We start from the raw sequence: 19,244 nt of genomic DNA on the forward strand, positions 1-19,244 counted from the left end.
GAGAGTGGCCAAGTGCCAGAATAGGCGCATCTTCCAGATGTGCCTTTTCTGGGGTGGCTGGGGGCAGATGTTTGTAGCCAGGGGGGGGGGGCAATAACCATGGACCCTCTCTAGGCTATTAATATCTGCCCTCAGTCACTGGCTTTACCACTCCGGCGGAGAAAATTGCGTGGGAGCCCACGCCAATTTTTTCCACGATTTAACCCTTTAATTTAATAGAGGGCCCAAATTTTGCACATACACACTACTAACATTAGTAGTGTGGAATATGCAAAAAAAAAAAAAAAGGATATGAGATGGTTTACTGTATGTAAACCATGTCTCATATCCTGTCGGGTTGGGGAAGGAGAGAGCGAAAGCCGGCAATTGGATTACCGGCTTTTATGATAGCTAGCGCTGTCTGAAATATATAGATAGATAGATAGATAGATAGATAGATAGATAGATAAAGATATAGATTAGTGTCTCACTGACATATATATATATATACATAAATCCATTAGATGTCGGTTTTGCAAGCCTGCGAGAAAATCTTGCAGTACGGATGCCATACGGATTACATACGGAGGATGCCATGCGCAAAATACGCTGCCGCACCCTGCCTACGGATGACATACGGATCACTACTTTGGGAACATTTCTGCGTATTACGGCGGTAAAAAACGGACCGTATTTTCATACGCTGAGTGTGACGCCGGCCTTAGGCTCAGATTTGTAGTCCCACACCTACTTCAAAGCCATAGATTGGAGATCATTGTTTTAAAGAGCGTGTCCACTACTTTTTGATTGATTACCTATCCTTAGGATATGTCATCAATGTCTTGATTGGCTGGGGTCCGACACCCGGCACCCTAGCTGGTCAGCTATTATCGGTGTTGCCAGCCGGAATTACTCCCTTGCGGAGCTGGCCGTCTTCTGACTGTGGCCGAGGCATGGTACTACACATCCTATTCAAATCAATAGGAGGCGGACATGTAATACCCTGCGGCGACCACTGTGTAAAGTGAGATATATATAATCAATTGGCTTAGTTCTCTATATTACTCTAACCAATCACCCACAGAAAACATTTAGGTAAAATATATAGACTTTACTAATGAAACGGACGTATATACATGTGGCAAAAATCCGCAGAAAGACTAAAAATGTGCCTTACACTGTGAGGGACATTGAAATTGGTGCGGTTTTTCCTACATGAGATCCCCTATGTGCCTGCTGTATTTGTTCTTAATACAAAGCATATATAGAATAATCAATGGATCTCTACCAGCATTTGCTATAGCGCTGAACTAACGGTCTAGAAATAATCTAATTAGTCATCTATGGAATTCTCCAGTATTCTAAGCACACTCCATGTCTAGCAGCAGGGATAGAATAGTCTGATCAGACAATAATCTTATTCCCAATATAGATGCTTCTAACAAGTGCCAGCCTCCTTTGGGAGTGTGTAACTGGTGATCAGAAGCTAGTGTCCATTTGCACGCTGGTGTGTACAACACCTTTATCATTAAAAAAAGAAACACAAAGCCCCTGCTCAGACCGTTTCCACTATTGAGGCCCCAGGTTCTTACTTGTGCATGTATACCTTTTATACCACTAGGTGTCATACGTATCTGTAATAAAGACCTTGTCTTGTCATTATTTATCATGGATGTATTTTTCCGAACCAGAAAGATCCCGCAGGACGGTATTCATCGCTCTTACTGTGATCAGCTTGGTTGGGACCGTCCTATTTTTTCTGATTAGGACACCAAAGCCAAATGTATCCAAGCTGAATGAAGAGGATGATGGCAGTTCTGATGTCTTGGAAGAAAGCGCGTGAGTGTATCATACTTTAATGCTCTATACAGACAATTGTTAGGGTAAACTTTAGCCCTATTTTTACCCTTTAGGGTAAGTTTCCACTTGCAAGAAAATTCTAGATTTTTTTCATGCAAGTGTCTGCACTAAAAGATGTAATGGCAATCTGCTCTGCTTGTTGTATTTTTGCTGTTTTCTTTTTTACACTTCAATGTGTTTTTAGTACAGAATTGATACAATGTTCCTGTAGTCATGCAGAGACACAGGTTATGCACTTTAAAGGGTCCATCTGACATACAAAGTAATTTTCATCCTAAATCCCTATCATCTAAGCTAATTTTTAATATACTTGAATTAAAAACTATCTACACCCTCTAACTGCTTTTTTAAAAAAAAAAATTAATTTTACTGCTTCCTTTTTTGAGGATGCATCATTTCAGAAACCCAGTGCATGCTGGGATACTCAAATGAAGAGTCATAGACTCTGCCCCACTGCTTGAGACGAAGCGTCATCAGTGACACTCGTTTCAGAGGCTGGGCTAGTCTCTGCGCTTTGTGCACTATGATAGCGCACTCTCGGTTGCTCGCTCAGATTAGCAGTAACAAGTGCGCCCTGGTAGTGTGTCTTCTAAGACCACCTATAGTGCATAGACCAGCGCCGCCCCACGAGTGATGTCAGGAAGTAGTTAAAAAAAGCAAAAAAAAAAAAAGCAGTTAGTGTAGTATATTAGAACTTAGTTTAGATTATGGCATTAAATCGATAATGAGGATGAAAGTTATATTGTATGTTTGATCACCCCTTTAAGGCTATGTTCCCATGAGAAGCACTTGGTGCGCTTTTTTTTTCTGCTTCGTCCTTTTATGCGCAAAAAACTTAGCGTCTTACAGTTCCAGTAAAGTGTATGAGATTTATATAAATCTCATGCCCACTGTGTTTTGTTTTTTTTTAGTGGAAACATAGTAAAAACAAATGTAATAGACGCATGACTTTATCAATAAAGTTTTATCAAAGCAAAGTAACAGGAAGTATCCAAAACAAATTAATTGTATTTAATGCCTGACAGACGAAAAAGAAACGACAAAACCATGTCTGAGAGAGCACAATAAAACATGTAAAAAAAAAAACTACACAAGTGACATAATTTAGATATTTTTATCCGAGATTTTTGATCAGGTGCAAATACTTCTTCCACCTGTATGATTTTGACCAATCGTAAGCAGGCAGCAACACTCAAAGAAAAGAATATGCCCCGCCCCCCCCCCATAACTTAGAGCAGATTTCTCAGTGTGTGTGTGTGTGGTGATCTCTTGGTCTAACCTCCTGCATGATTAGAAAGCACAAATGACTAACATCTGTCAGATAAAGTTCCTGAGGTGTGAGGAGCAGTGCGGCTGAGTTTAGCTATGTTACATTTCAAAACTGTGTCAGCTCTCCTACCAAAGTCACCTCTGCTGTACTATTCCACCACCACCTTCTTGTCCAGAGATGAAAGCTCAAAGTGTCAGTATCACTGTTATGTCTGTTGCTCACAACTTATAAAAACGCCATGTTCTGCTCTCCGTGCAGAGTGATTACATGTCTCACAGGAGTAGTCAAGAACATGCAGGTTAGTCCGTGAGTGAGATGTGACTGCCCTGATCTCACTGCTGTGCTCAACCCAACTTGTAATCGCTTTGCAGACATAAGTGTGATTACTGACACATTCAGTAATCAGGAGACCTGATGGAAGAGTTTGTAGTGTGACAGAGATAGTCAGCTGTACCAAACCTTCCCCAACACTGACTTATGCAGGAAGTTAGACTGGGATCTCAGGGCTATATAATTGGTCTCACAAATTGAGAAACCTGCTCTAGGCTATGGTGGTGGTCTGTTGTTCTTTGTGTTGCTTCCTGGTTATGATTGGTCAGCATCAAACAGGGAGAAGTCCCCGCCCCCAGTGAAAACTGTCTGATAACAACCCTTTGGATTTTTTTTTAACTGTGTTTAAGGCTGCTTTTACACATGCCGTGATTTTGCAGCCCCATTAGATTTCTATGGGGCTGCAAAAACGGGCCGCAATAATTTCATGGTGCGCCGCATGCACGGCCGTGAAAAAATATCGAGCTTGCTCGATATTTTCACGGCTTACGGACACGGCCCCCACTGTAAATCAGTGAGGCCGGAAACAACGGTTTTGCGGACCGCCATTTATTTTTCCCCAATACTTTTGCTATAGTATTGGAAACCTGAAAAACGTTGTTTTTTGCTGTCCGACATTGCGGCAGACCTTGAAAATTATGTCTCTACAGCCCGCATAAAAGGCCCTCAATAATGGGCTGCAAAAAACCCGGTAAGTGTAAAAGCAGTCTACATCTTCACACAGAAATGAGAAATTAAAAAAAAAAAAAAAAAAAATCTGCTTTGCAGCCACTAGTACGTGTCCATTTCAATGTAAAAAAAATTTGAGGAAAGGTGCTCGATCAGCAGGAGATTTTGAGAGCACTGAAGGGGATGCAGTACTACAGCTTTCAGAATCTGTGTGTTTCTCATCCCAGGGAACCTATGTCTTCTATTGTAAGGGGATGGCATATCCTAGCTCTATTCCATCATAGTGCAAGAATAACTCTATGAAAAGTTTGCAAATGAGAAATATCATTTGTTGCCTCATTCTTTCCATGTTACTCACAAAATATAAAAATAATTTTTATTTCTGACACAGGTCTTCACAAAGCAACATGACTAAAGCTGTGGATGCCTTCAGTAAGTATGTACAGAGCCTTTGCGTATTTTTTTGCACTTACTGTACCTGCTTTTCTTCATTCACCATTACTTGTGTTCTTCTTACAGCAAAATCATTGAAGCTATCTATAACCAAGGAAATGTTGCTGCTTAGCGTATCCATGGCTTATACAGGTAACAACATGGTTTATGTTGAAATTGATGCGTTACTTTACTATAAATTTTGATTGCGTGCTAATTATACTAGAATAGGTGTTAATTTCTACTTAGCGCCTGTTCTCTTTGTAACACAAATTGTTCTCCAATTGCCGTGCATCTCTTGGATAAATATTTCTCGCATAGCCTGATTGCGCTGTCAGAATAGGCAGGCCATCCATCTTCTTTCTCTGGGTCTTTCATTGACCACTGTGTAACTCCCACAGCAACAGCGATTCGCTAACTGTATGGCTTTTCCCAGGTGCTGGTACTTTTCACACTGATGTGGCACACGGACGGCACATGTATGTAACACACAGACATGGAATAGCGCCAGTGCTGGTTTTTCCAGTCCTGGAAATATCAGAACGTGTGAAAGAGGACTAACTGATAGCGACAGTCTGGACCATGCATTTATCTTAGTTCTACATGTATCTAACAAAGGATTTGCAATTTGTAAAATTTGTGAGATTGTTCCACTATTGAAGTATGGAGCAGTGGATCTACTGTCATCAGGACAGATATGTTCCAATTAATTGGTAAACCTGCCCACTTTTGAATGTCCGTTATAATTGACATTATTGGACTGATTGAGATGTTGCGTGATCTATAAAAATAAGCATTAGAGGCTCACTCACTCCTTTCTTTCTGGACATCTAAGCCCAGTAAAATCCTGTGACTTTCTTAACCCCTTCCCGACCTTTGACGCATACGCTGCGTCATGAAAGTCTGTGCCTTCCCGACCTATGACGCAGCGTATGCGTCATGGAATGATCGCGTCCCTGCAGATCGGGTGAAGGGGTTAACTCCGATTTTACCCGATCTGCAGAGACAGGGGGAGTGGTGCTTCAGCCCAGGGGGGGTGGCTTCACCCCCCCGTGGCTACGATCGCTCTGATTGGCTGTTGAAAGTGAAACTGCCAATCAGAGCGATTTGTAATATTTCACCTAAAAAACTGGTGAAATATTACAATCCAGCCATGGCCGATGCTGCAATATCATCGGCCATGGCTGGAAATACTTAAGTGGACCCCCCCCACCCCACCGATCGCCCCCCCAGTCCTCCGTTAGTCCTCCGGTCCCCTCCGTCCGCCTGCCGGCTCCCCCGTCCTCCTGTCCGCTCCCTCCTTGTGTGAATAAAGCCCCCCTGTGGTCCGATCACCCCCCCTGTGCTCCGACACCCCCCCACCACCACCCCTTCATACTTACCGATCCTCCCGGTGTCCGGCCGTCTCCTCGCTGGGCGCCGCCATCTTGGAAAATGGCCGGCGCATGCTCAGTGCGCCCGCCGAATCTGCCAGTCGGCAGATTCCTTACAGGTACATTTTGATCGCTGTGGTAGGTTCTATCACAGCGATCAAAATAAAAAAAATAATAAATAACCCCCCCCTTTATCACCCCCATAGGGACAATAATAAAATAAAGAATTTTTTTTTTTTCTTTTTCCACTAGGGTTAGGGTTAGAACTAGGGTTAGAACTAGGGGTAGGGTTAGGGGTAGGGTTAGGGTTACGGGTAGGGTTAGGGGTAGGGTTATGGCATGTGCACACAGAGCGGATCGGCCGCGGATCCGCAGCGGATCGGCAGCGGATCGGCCGCGGATCCGCAGCGGATCGGCCGCGGATCCGCAGCGGATCGGCCGCGGATACGCAGCGGATCGGCCGCGGATCCGCAGCGGATCGGCAGCGGATACGCAGCGGATCAGCCGCGGATCCGCAGCGGATCGGCCGCGGATCCGCAGCGGATCGGCAGCGGATACGCAGCGGATCGGCAGCGGATACGCAGCGGATCCGCAGCGGATCGGCCGCGGATACGCAGCGGATCGGCCGCAGATCCGCAGCGGATCGGCAGCGGATCGGCCGCGGATCGGCCGCGGATCGGCAGCGGATCGGCAGCGGATCCGCATCGGATACGCATCGGATACGCAGCGGATACGCAGCGGATACGCAGCGGATCGGCCGCGGATACGCAGCGGATACGCAGCGGATTGGCCGCAGATTCGCAGCGGATTGGCCGCGGATCCGCAGCGGATTGGCCGCTGCGAATTCGAAGCAGTTTTCCATCAGGTTTACAGTACCATGTACACCTAAGGAAAACCAAATCCGCTGTGCCCATGGTGCGGAAAATTCCATGCAGAAACGCTGCGTTGTATTTTCCGCAGCATGTCAATTCTTTGTGCGGATTCCGCAGCGTTTTACACCTGTTCCTCAATAGGAATCCGCAGGTGAAATCCGCACAAAAAAACACTGGAAATCCGCTGTAAATCCGTAGGTAAAACGCAGTGCCTTTTACCTGCGGATTTTTCAAAAATGGTGCGGAAAAATCTCACACGAATCCGCAAAGTGGGCACATAGCCTTAGGGTTAGGGTTGGAATTAGAGTTAGGGTACCGTCTCACAGTGGCACTTTGGTCGCTACGACGGTACGATCCATGACGTTGTGTCTGACACGCAGCAGCGATCAGGGACCCTGCTGAGAATCGTACGTCGTAGCAGATCGTTTGGAACTTTCTTTCGTCGCTGGATCTCCCGCTGTCATCGCTGGATCGGTGTGTGTGACAGCGATCCAGCGATGCGTTCACTTGTAACCAGGGTAAACATCGGGTTACTAAGCGCAGGGCCGCGCTTAGTAACCTGATGTTTACCGTGGTTACCAGCGTAAAAGTAAAAAAAAAAAAAAAAAACGTACATACTCACATTTCGGTGTCCTTCAGGTCCCTTGCCGTCTGCTTCCCGCTCTGACTGTCTGCCGGCCGGAAAGTGAGAGCACAGCACAGCAGTGACGTCACCGCTGCGCTCTGCTCTCACTGTATGGCGGCACTCAGTCAGAGCGGGAAGCAGACGGCAAGGGACCTGAAGGACACCGAAATGTGAGTATGTACGTTTTTTTTTTTTTACTTTTACGCTGGTAACCACGGTAAACATCGGGTTACTAAGCTCGGCCCTGTGCTTAGTAACCCGATGTTTACCCTGGTTACCTGGGACCTTGGCATCGTTGGTCGCTGGAGAGCGGTCTGTGTGACAGCTCCCCAGCGACCACACAATGACTTTCCAACGATCACGGCCAGGTCGTATCGCTGGTCGTGATCTTTGGTAAATCGTTATGTGAGACGGTACCCTTAGGGTTGGAATTAGGGCTAGGGTTGGAAATAGGGTTAAGATTAGGCTTGTGGTTAGGGTTAAGGATAGGGTTAGGGTTGTGTTGGGGTTACAGTTGTGGGTAGGGTTGGGATTAGGGTTAGGATTAGGGTTGGATTTAGGGTTACGGGTGTGTTGGGGTTAGGGTTTGTGGTTAGGGGTGTGTTGGGGTTAGGGTTGTGATTATGGTTATGGCTACAGTTGGGATTAGGGTTAGGGGTGTGTTGGGGTTAGTGTTGAAGTTAGAATTGAGGGGTTTCCACTGTTTAGGCACATCAGGGGTCTCCAAATGCAACATGGCGCCACCATTGATTCCAGCCAATCTTGCGTTCAAAAAGTCAAATGGTGCGCCCTCCCTTCCAAGCCCCGACGTGCGCCCAAACAGTGGTTTACCCCCACATATGGGATACCAGCGTACTCAGGAAAAACTGGGCAACAACTATTGGGGTCCAATTTCTCCTGTTACCCTTGCAAAAAAAAAAAATTACTTGCTAAAACATAATTTTGAGGAAAGAACAATTATTTTTTATTTTCACGGCTCTACGTTATAAACTTATGTGAAACACTTGGGGGTTGAAAGTGCTCACCACACATCTAGATAAGATCCTTTTGGGGTCTAGTTTCCAAAATGGGGTCACTTGTGGGGGGGTTTCTACTGTTTAGGCACATCAGGGGCTCTGCAAATGCAACGTGACGCCCGCAGACCATTCCATCAAAGTCTGCATTTCAAATGTCACTACTTCCCTTCCGATCCCTGACGTGCGCCCAAACAGTGGTTTACCCCCACATATGAGGTATCACCGTACTCACAACAAACTGAGCAACAAATATTGGGGTCCAATTTCTCCTGTTACCCTTGCAAAAAAAAAAAATTACTTGCTAAAACATAATTTTGAGGAAAGAACAATTATTTTTTATTTTCACGGCTCTACGTTATAAACTTATGTGAAACACTTGGGGGTTGAAAGTGCTCACCACACATCTAGATAAGATCCTTTTGGGGTCTAGTTTCCAAAATGGGGTCACTTGTGGGGGGGTTTCTACTGTTTAGGCACATCAGGGGCTCTGCAAACGTAACATGATTCCCGCAGACCATTCCATCAAAGTCTGCATTCCAAATCGTCACTACTTCCATTCCGAGCCCCGCCATGTGCCCAAACAGTGGTTTACCCCCACATATGGGGTATCAGCGTACTCAGGAGAAACTGGACAACAACTTTTGGGATCAAATTTTTCCTGTTACCCTTGGGAAAATTAAAAAATTCTGGGCTAAAAAAATATTTTTGAGGAAAGAAAACACATTTTTTATTTTCACGGCTCTGCGTTATAAACTTCTGTGAAGCACTTGAGGGATCAAAGTGCTCACCACACATCTAGATTAGTTCCCTTGTGGGTCTAGTTTCCAAAGTGGGGTCAATTGTGGGGAGTTCCTACTGTTTAGGCACATCAGGGGCTCTGCAAATGCAACGTGACGCCCGCAGAGCATTCCATTAAAGTCTGCATTTCAAAACGTCACTACTTCCCTTCCGCTCCCCGACGTGTGCCAAAACAGTGGTTTACCCCCACATATGGGGTATCAGCGTACTCAGGAGAAACTGGACAACAACTTTTGGGGTCCAATTTCTCCTGTTACCCTTGGGAAAATAAAAAATTGTGGGTTAAAAAATCATTTTTGAGGAAAGAAAAATAATTTTTTATTTTCATGGCTCTGCGTTATAAACTTCTGTGAAGCACTTGAGGGATCAAAGTGCTCACCACACATCTAGATTAGTTCCTTGGGAGGTCTAGTTTCCAATATGGGGTCACTTGTGCGGGAGCTCCAATGTTTAGGCACACAGGGGCTCTCCAAACGCGACATGGTGTCCGCTAATGATTGAAGCTAATTTTCCATTCAAAAAGCCAAATGGCGTGCCTTCCCTTCCGAGCCCTGCCGTGCGCCCAAACAGTGGTTTACCCCCACATATGGGGTATCATCGTAGTCAGGACAAACTGGACAACAACATTTGGGGTCCAATTTCTCCTATTATCCTTGGGAAAATAAAAAAACTCCGGGCTAAAAATCATTTTTGAGGAAAGAAAAATATTTTTTTATTTTCATGGCTCTGCGTTATAAACTTCTGTGAAGCACCTGGGGGTTTTAAGTGCTCACTATGCATCTAGATAAGTTCCTTGGGGGGTCTAGTTTCCAAAATGGGGTCACTTGTGGGGGAGCTCCAATGTTTAGGCACACAGGGGCTCTCCAAACCTGACATGGTGTCCGCTAACGATGGAGATAATTTTTCATTCAAAAAGTCAAATGGCGCTCCTTCCCTTCCGAGCCTTACCATGTGCCCAAACAGTAGTTTACCCCCACATATGAGGTATTGGCGTACTCAGGAGAAATTGCCCAACAAATTTTAGGATCCATTTTATTCTGTTGCCCATGTGAAAATGAAAAAATTGAGGCTAAAAGAAAATTTGTGTGAAAAAAAGAGTACTTTTTCATTTTTACGGATTAATTTGTGAAGCACCTGGGGGTTTAAAGTGCTCACTATGCTTCTAGATACGTTCCTTGGGGGGTCTAGTTTCCAAAATGGGGTCACTTGTGGGGGAGCTCCAATGTTTAGGCACACGGGGGCTCTCCAAACGCGACATGGTGTCCGCTAAAGATTGGAGCCAATTTTTAATTCAAAAAGTCAAATGGCGCTCCTTCCCTTCCGAGCCCTGCCGTGCGCCCAAACAGTGGTTTACCCCCACATATGAGGCATCAGCGTACTCAGGACAAATTGGACAACAACATCCGTGGTCCAGTTTCTCCTTTTACCCTTGGGAAAATAAAAAAATTGTTGCGAAAAGATCATTTTTGTGACTAAAAAGTTAAATGTTAATTTTTCCCCTATTTGTTGCTTCTGCTGCTCTGAAACACCTGAAGGGTTAATAAACTTCTTGAATGTGGTTTTGAGCACCTTGAGGGGTGCAGTTTTTAGAATGGTGTCACTTTTGAGTATTTTCAGCCATATAGACCCCTCAAACTGACTTCAAATGTGAGGTGGTCCCTAAAAAAAATGGTTTTGTAAATTTTGTTGTAAAAATGAGAAATCACTGGTCAAATTTTAACCCTTATAACTTCCTAGCAAAAAAAAAATTTGTTTCCAAAATTGTGCTGATGTAAAGTAGACATGTGGGAAATGTTATTTATTAACTATTTTGTGTCACATAACTCTCTGGTTTAACAGAATAAAAATTCAAAATGTGAAAATTGCAAAATTTTCAAAATTTTCACCAAATTTCCGTTTTTTTCACAAATAAACTCAGAAATTATCGACCTAAATTTACCACTAACATGAAGCCCAATATGTCACGAAAAAACAATCTCAGAACCGCAAGGATCCGTTGAAGCGTTCCTGAGTTATTACCTCATAAAGGGACACTGGTCAGAATTGCAAAAAATGGCAAGGTCATTAAGGCCAAAATAGGCTGGGTCATGAAGGGGTTAAAGGGAACCTATGCTTCTGCGCACGCGCGGCCAAAGGAAGATGGCCGCGCCCACCGACCACCAATGGAATAACGGACATCGCTGCTATTTTCACCCCCCCGTGCAGGATTGGGGACGTTGGACATGCGCACACCACTACGCCACCAACGGAAAACTACGCAATATCTGGGGGAAGAAGCCACGCCCATCCGACCTGACCAGCCTGATTGACAGGCGAAAATGACTACTTTGGTAACGTATTTCGGCAGCATAGGTGGGGAATCTGGGTCCACAAACTACACTATTGTAATGCACAGCTCAGGCCATATTTAACAGTATTTTTATCTCATACCGAAAAAAACGGGGTGATAGGTTCCCTTTAAGCGACACGCAGGGCCGGCGTTAGGAGCAGGCAGACCAGGGAGCTGCCTGGGGCCCCGCTCCCCCAGGGGCCCCCAGCTAGCGGCAAGTCACCCTGCTGCTATGGGGCCCCTGTGAGGCAGGGGGGCCCGCCTGCCGCCAGCGCCGACTCCCCCGCCGCATTGAACTATACCAGCGTCTGCCGGTACAGTTCAAAGCAATGATGGAGGAGAGAGCGTCACCTGACGCTCCCTCTCCCATCATTCCCCGCTCTGCCTCTGACACAGCGGGTGCACGTCATCGCGCACTCACTGTGTGCCAGGCAGTGAGGCGGCAGCCGCCGACACAGGAGCAGGGAGCAGCGCGGGCTCGGAGAGAGGTGAGGAGCTTGTGGTTTTTTTTGTTTTTTTTACTGGACTGTGCGGCCATTCTCAGGAGGAGAGAGGCGGGGAGAGAAGGGGAAATGTGGGCTGTGCTGTATACTACTGTGTGGGCTGTGCTGTATACTACTGTGTGGGCTGTGCTGTATACTACTGTGTGGGCTGTGCTGTATACTACTGTGTGGGCAGTGCTGTATACTACTGTGTGGGCAGTGCTGTATACTACTGTGTGGGCAGTGCTGTATACTACTGTGTGGGCAGTGCTGTATACTACTGTGTGGGCAGTGCTGTATACTACTGTGTGGGCAGTGCTGTATACTACTGTGTGGGCAGTGCTGTATACTACTGTGTGGGCAGTGCTGTATACTACTGTGTGGGCAGTGCTGTATACTACTGTGTGGGCAGTGCTGTATACTACTGTGTGGGCAGTGCTGTATACTACTGTGGGCAGTGCTGTATACTACTGTGGGCAGTGCTGTATACTACTGTGGGCAGTGCTGTATACTACTGTGGGCAGTGCTGTATACTACTGTGTGGGCTGTTCTATATACTACTGTGTGGGCTATGCTATATACTACGTGGCTGTGCTATATACTACTATGTGGGCTGTGCTATATACTGTGGGGTTATATTATATTCTATGGGGGAGGCTGTGTTATATACTATGTGGCTGTGTTATATATTTGGGGGGTACATTATACATTATATTCTATGGAGGGGGCTGCATTACATTCTGTGGGGGGGCTTTATTAGATTTTATGAGGGATGATTGCATCATACTCTTTGATGGGGCTACATTATATTCTATGGGTAGGTGGGCTGTATTATATCCTGTCCGGGGCTACATTATATTCTATGGGGGGGCTGTATTATATTTATATTCTATGAGGGGTGATTGCATCATACTCTATGAGGGGGCTACATTATACTATATGGGGGGCTGCATTATATTCTATGGGGAGGTTACATTATACTCTGTGGGGGGGTTACATTATACTCTGGGGTGGCTGCATTATACTCTGTGGGGTGGTGGCTGCATTATACTATATGTGGGCTGAATTATACTGTATCGAGGACTATGGGTAATACATTATACTATATGAAGAACTATGGGGTGCATTATACTATGGGAAGTGAATTGTACTACATGGATGACTATGGCAGTGCATTATACTATATGGAGCACTGTGAGGAGTGTATTATGCTATATGGAGGACTGAGGAGTATATTTTAATATATGGAGGACTATGAGGAGTGTATTATACTATATGGAGGACTATGGGAAGTGTATTATACTCTATGGAGGACTATGGGGCACATTATATTATATGGAGGACTATTGGGTGTATTATACTAAACAAGCAAAATGCTGCATATTCATTGGGTGATTGGATTGTTTATGCCGGAATAAAAATAATTGTTCTCAGCAGCACATCGCCGGTGTAAACTGTAGATGTGCTGCTGATAACATGATACTGTATGGTAATCTGTTAGTGATCGTTCTGTCCCCTTCATTCTTTCCCAGATGGTGGAAAGAGGCCGGGAAACAAGCGTCCAACGACTTCAGTATTGTCGATCACACTCGTTTAGCGGCCTGAGATCAGCACATGTAAATACAACAGAAATGCTTCTGTATGATGTGCAATATGTTAGCATTTGGGGCCCCATTTTAAACTTTGCCTAGGGCCCCACTTTGCCTAAAACCGGCCCTTGCGACCCGCCAGGGATTCAATGGCCAAGTCAAAGAGGAAGGGCGACAACGGCAAGCCCTGTCAAGTGCCCCTCTATAATTTGAAAGCCTCAGAAAGTCGGCGATTCATTTGAAGTTTAGGAACCTGGGAATGATTATAACAGCTGGGTTAAATCAGTGTAGTTTGGACAGAAGCTCATCTTTTTCAAAACCGCCCACAGGTAATTAAATCCTCCACTGTCAAAAGCTTTGGCATCATCCAAGGAAATAACCCCCCTTGTGCCATCTCCCTTTGAGCTAACAGTGTTTCCTTTTCAATTATTATTATGTAATCTTTTATTGCATCGTTTTCCCAAACTCATTTATATCTTTGAAGAATGTCTTGTTTTGTCTGTTCTCAGAATGTGAATCACGAGCCCTGTACTTGGCACCATTAAATATTTTGTCACCTCATGTATGTGTGAGTAAGTCTTAGATGCTATACATAATCAGGTAGGAAACTATTTAATAAGGTACTGCACTATACATAACAAGACAGGACACAATAATAAGAGAAGGTTCTGTGTGTAATAAAAGAATACATTCTGTAATAAAGGAAAACGCTATACACAAGGGAGAACACTATATAATAGCAGGACTGAGCTATACACAATGAGGATGCAATGTAATTTCGGGAAAACGCTATACCTAATAAAGGAGGATGCTATGAAATAAGGCTGAGTCCTATGCATAATGAGAGGACACTATAATAAGGGAGGGTGCTATGTATAATAAGGGAAGCTGTGTAATAAAGGACTGCACTATACATAACAAGAGAAAACGCTAATAAGGGAGGACATAATAAGAGAACACGTTATGTAATAAATGACAGTGCTTTGCATTATAATGGAGGATGTTATGTAATAGGAGGGCGCTATAGATAATTAAGACGCGATGTAAGAGTGGGACAGTTCTGTGCATAAGGAACAATGCTATTTAATAACAGAACGGCACTATACTAATAGGGGGGGATGCTTTGCACAAATGACAGAGACCTGTCGATCAATGAGTGGTGCGGCGAGAAGGGGGATTTGTAAACTATTACGGAACTATCAGAACGTTACAGAGAAAAACATAACTGGGTGCATTTGTGTAGCCAGGCTGTGTGTCATCCTGCAAAAAAATGAAAAGTCATTTGTTCCAGAAATGGTACCACTGAAAGCTACATCTAGTCACGTAAAAAATAAGACCTCATACAACTGCATTGACGGAAAATTGCAAAATGTATCTCAGAATACAGCCACACAAATGTATTTATTTTTTTCATTATGTGTGTTTATTGTGCAAAAGTCGTTAAACATAAAAAAAAAACAACTTTTAGAAATTTGGCATCTCCATAATTGTGCTAATCTACACAATAAAGGTAACTTCTTATTTGTATAGTACATGAATAGTGGAAAATTTAAAACAGGAAAAAAAATAGCAGTTCAATTTTTAATTTTCTATTTCTCTGCATAAAGAGTTAATAATAGTTTGGCAATTAGTTATATGTAACTCAAAATGGTGCCACTAGACAATGCAGCCATCCTGAAAAAAAAAAAGCCCTCATTCAGCTACGTCGCCGAAAAAATAAAAATTCTATGGATCCTGGAAAATGTGACAATGAAAAAAGGGAAATAAAAAATTTGCTTTTGGCCAAAATACCAAAATGAGCATGTTCTTAAAGGGTTTGTCAGGGCCCTTAGGCTAGGTCATCAATATCTGGTCAGTGGGGGTGCGACACCCGGCACACTCGCCGAGCAGTTGTTCCTGGTGTGGGCAGCTGCCGGAAGTGATCATTTACGGAGCTGCACAGCACAGTCCTTCAACGGATTAGTATCTGGTCGCGGCCACATTAGTCCGACGGGAGCTGTGCAGTTCTGTACCTGCGCAGTTCTCGCAGCCGCCGACACTGGGAATGGTAAGGCCTCTGTCACACTTCCATCTGTTTCCTCCCGTCGAAATCCGTCGAGTTTTAAAAAAAGCATCCTGCAAATTTTTCTGCAGGATCCTGTTTTTTTCCCATAGACTTGTATTAGCGACGGATTGTGATGGATGGCCATCTGTTTCATCCGTTGTGCACTGGATCCGTCGGAAAATAACGGTCCGTTGTGCGGAGAAAACGTTCAGAGGAACGTTTTTTCTGCACATCGGAAAATCGCTCAATGGCGGGAACTGGGCTGTCCGTCGTTGCCTATAATGGAAGCCTATGGACGCCGGATCCGTCGCTGACCGTCACACACAGGAAGCCAGCGACGTATCCTGTTTTTTCATTCTGAGCCTGCCCGGAAGGATTTTTTTTATACCTCAAAATGCAGGCAGGAACTCCTTTGACGTATCCGTCATTACACTGGATGCGTGACACACGGTTTCCACTATTTTCACAACATCCGTCGATATGTCACTTCACTGCATTATGACGCACCCCGAACGACGGAAGTGTGAAAGAAGCCTAAATAATCGGAGGGTGTGCAGTGTGTCGCACCCCACTGATCATACATTGATGACCTATACTAAGGATAGACAATCAATGTATGTTAAAGTTCCAGACAAACCCTCTAAGGGGTTAAGACCCCATACAGATGCGTTTATTATGTTACTTCTGACACATTCGCTTTGCTTTAACATGTAGCAGAATATGCTGCCTGGTTGTTGTTTGGTTAATGTACCCAGCAATCTGTGCAATATACAGCAACTAATTTGTGATGATTGCCGTATGTGGGTGGAAGGAGAACGTTATTGTAGTTTACACAATAGGTAATGTTTTCTTCCACTATGTGTAAGGATTTTTTTCTATTACAAAAAACAATAGCACAGAAGCACAAAGCAGTTTGTTCATCCAATTTGATTTGATGTTTTGACATTCTAGTGAGTATACCGCTGAGCCTCACAGTTACAGGCGCTGCTGTTCTTTCCCACAGTACCAATATAACTTAATAAGGCTGAAAATCTCCTTATTCATGAAGTCTTATCTAGAGGTTAATGGGTTAGTCTATCTATGGAAATGTCATTTTCACTGCAAACCAGGTATGTGCAAAGTTCTGTGCTGGCAAGAGTGAACTTCTGAAAAGGCACACATTTTGTGTCTATAGCTCCTTTGCAGACCTATGTGAATCCATAGTAACACACTATAACAAATTCTTTTTTTCTTTGGAGCTTGCAGCTAAACTCTTTCTTCTTTCCCTTACCTCTTGCTAACCTACTGAATGTCTTGGCAATAATTCCAGGACAAAGAAAAGTGATGATGAATTCCCTTCTCTTTGTGTAATTTTTTTTCTTTTTTTAAATGGGTGCAAAGACAGACATTTTATCTAGAGGGTGATGATTGCACGTTTGTCTGTGTCTTCATAGAAACCAATTGGTGAGAAATGTCTCATGTTGTTCCAACTGAGCTAGCTAGACTTTCCTCCAGATCTGCAACTTCTTTTATTTTATAGAGGATGCGTGTCTTTGGCAAACGGTCTGCTAAGTTGATGAGGGTTAGCACAACTAGAAAAGGAAAGCAATAGTAGTTGCCAAATGTGGTATTTGATCCCATAACTATGTGACATTAAGATTCTTCTCTACGGACTGAATTATACGGTCTTGTGATTCATATAGGTGCCCATCACTGCAGAACTGTGCGTCCGGTGTGGTGCCATAGGGTGTAAGTCCAGCAGGATCAGTTGGCATTACAGATACAGACACATCCGAGCGTTGATGGTTCAGTTGAAGAATTCTTGTCTGCTATGCGGAGAACTGGTTCGATTCCCTGCCAATGCAGCGCAGCTCTTTTACTTGTTTGCTTCACCCAACCTTGCTAAAACTTTGGACTGTTGTTGCTTTGCTTTCACTCCCCATATTCTTGAGTCTTTCCCCACTTTTTATCCACCAGGGCTATGTAATTAGTCACCTTATGGAGCAAAATGGGGCATTTTGCAAATGTTTAGTATGTTGACAGGGTACAACCAGAAAGAGAAAGCCGTGAGAAGCTGTCCATTGTGGAGCTCGAAACTATGACCATGAGTAAAACCTCCTTTCCTTTTAATCGCCATTCCCTCGGTCGTCTGCCCCTTCCTTCGCTCGGTCGTCTGCCCCTTCCTTCGCTCGGTCGTCTGCCCCTTCCTTCGCTCGGTCGTCTGCCCCTTCCTTCGCTCGGTCGTCTGCCCCTTCCTTCGCTCGGTCGTCTGCCCCTTCCTTCGCTCGGTCGTCTGCCCCTTCCTTCGCTCGGTCGTCTGCCCCTTCCTTCGCTCGGTCGTCTGCCCCTTCCTTCGCTCGGTCGTCTGCCCCTTCCTTCGCTCGGTCGTCTGCCCCTTCCTTCGCTCGGTCGTCTGCCCCTTCCTTCGCTCGGTCGTCTGCCCCTTCCTTCGCTCGGTCGTCTGCCCCTTCCTTCGCTCGGTCGTCTGCCCCTTCCTTCGCTCGGTCGTCTGCCCCTTCCTTCGCTCGGTCGTCTGCCCCTTCCTTCGCTCGGTCGTCTGCCCCTTCCTTCGCTCGGTCGTCTGCCCCTTCCTTCGCTCGGTCGTCTGCCCCTTCCTTCGCTCGGTCGTCTGCCCCTTCCTTCGCTCGGTCGTCTGCCCCTTCCTTCGCTCGGTCGTCTGCCCCTTCCTTCGCTCGGTCGTCTGCCCCTTCCTTCGCTCGGTCGTCTGCCCCTTCCTTCGCTCGGTCGTCTGCCCCTTCCTTCGCTCGGTCGTCTGCCCCTTCCTTCGCTCGGTCGTCTGCCCCTTCCTTCGCTCGGTCGTCTGCCCCTTCCTTCGCTCGGTCGTCTGCCCCTTCCTTCGCTCGGTCGTCTGCCCCTTCCTTCGCTCGGTCGTCTGCCCCTTCCTTCGCTCGGTCGTCTGCCCCTTCCTTCGCTCGGTCGTCTGCCCCTTCCTTCGCTCGGTCGTCTGCCCCTTCCTTCGCTCGGTCGTCTGCCCCTTCCTTCGCTCGGTCGTCTGCCCCTTCCTTCGCTCGGTCGTCTGCCCCTTCCTTCGCTCGGTCGTCTGCCCCTTCCTTCGCTCGGTCGTCTGCCCCTTCCTTCGCTCGGTCGTCTGCCCCTTCCTTCGCTCGGTCGTCTGCCCCTTCCTTCGCTCGGTCGTCTGCCCCTTCCTTCGCTCGGTCGTCTGCCCCTTCCTTCGCTCGGTCGTCTGCCCCTTCCTTCGCTCGGTCGTCTGCCCCTTCCTTCGCTCGGTCGTCTGCCCCTTCCTTCGCTCGGTCGTCTGCCCCTTCCTTCGCTCGGTCGTCTGCCCCTTCCTTCGCTCGGTCGTCTGCCCCTTCCTTCGCTCGGTCGTCTGCCCCTTCCTTCGCTCGGTCGTCTGCCCCTTCCTTCGCTCGGTCGTCTGCCCCTTCCTTCGCTCGGTCGTCTGCCCCTTCCTTCGCTCGGTCGTCTGCCCCTTCCTTCGCTCGGTCGTCTGCCCCTTCCTTCGCTCGGTCGTCTGCCCCTTCCTTCGCTCGGTCGTCTGCCCCTTCCTTCGCTCGGTCGTCTGCCCCTTCCTTCGCTCGGTCGTCTGCCCCTTCCTTCGCTCGGTCGTCTGCCCCT

The 19,244-nt window shown here is 45.9% G+C and overlaps 1 protein-coding gene across 1 annotated transcript in view; it reads left to right on the forward strand.

The window, feature by feature from the left end:
• Positions 1–19,244, forward strand: part of MFSD11 (major facilitator superfamily domain containing 11) — an 80,582-nt gene that overhangs the window by 34,978 nt on the left and 26,360 nt on the right. Inside the window, exons 8-10 of the mRNA XM_077251847.1 lie at positions 1,671–1,818; positions 4,500–4,540; positions 4,628–4,693. Coding sequence (XP_077107962.1) covers positions 1,671–1,818; positions 4,500–4,540; positions 4,628–4,693 — 255 coding nt within the window. The remainder of the gene's footprint in view (positions 1–1,670; positions 1,819–4,499; positions 4,541–4,627; positions 4,694–19,244) is intronic.

This window comes from Ranitomeya variabilis, chromosome 4, assembly GCF_051348905.1.
Source record: "Ranitomeya variabilis isolate aRanVar5 chromosome 4, aRanVar5.hap1, whole genome shotgun sequence".
Taxonomy (NCBI): domain Eukaryota; kingdom Metazoa; phylum Chordata; class Amphibia; order Anura; family Dendrobatidae; genus Ranitomeya; species Ranitomeya variabilis.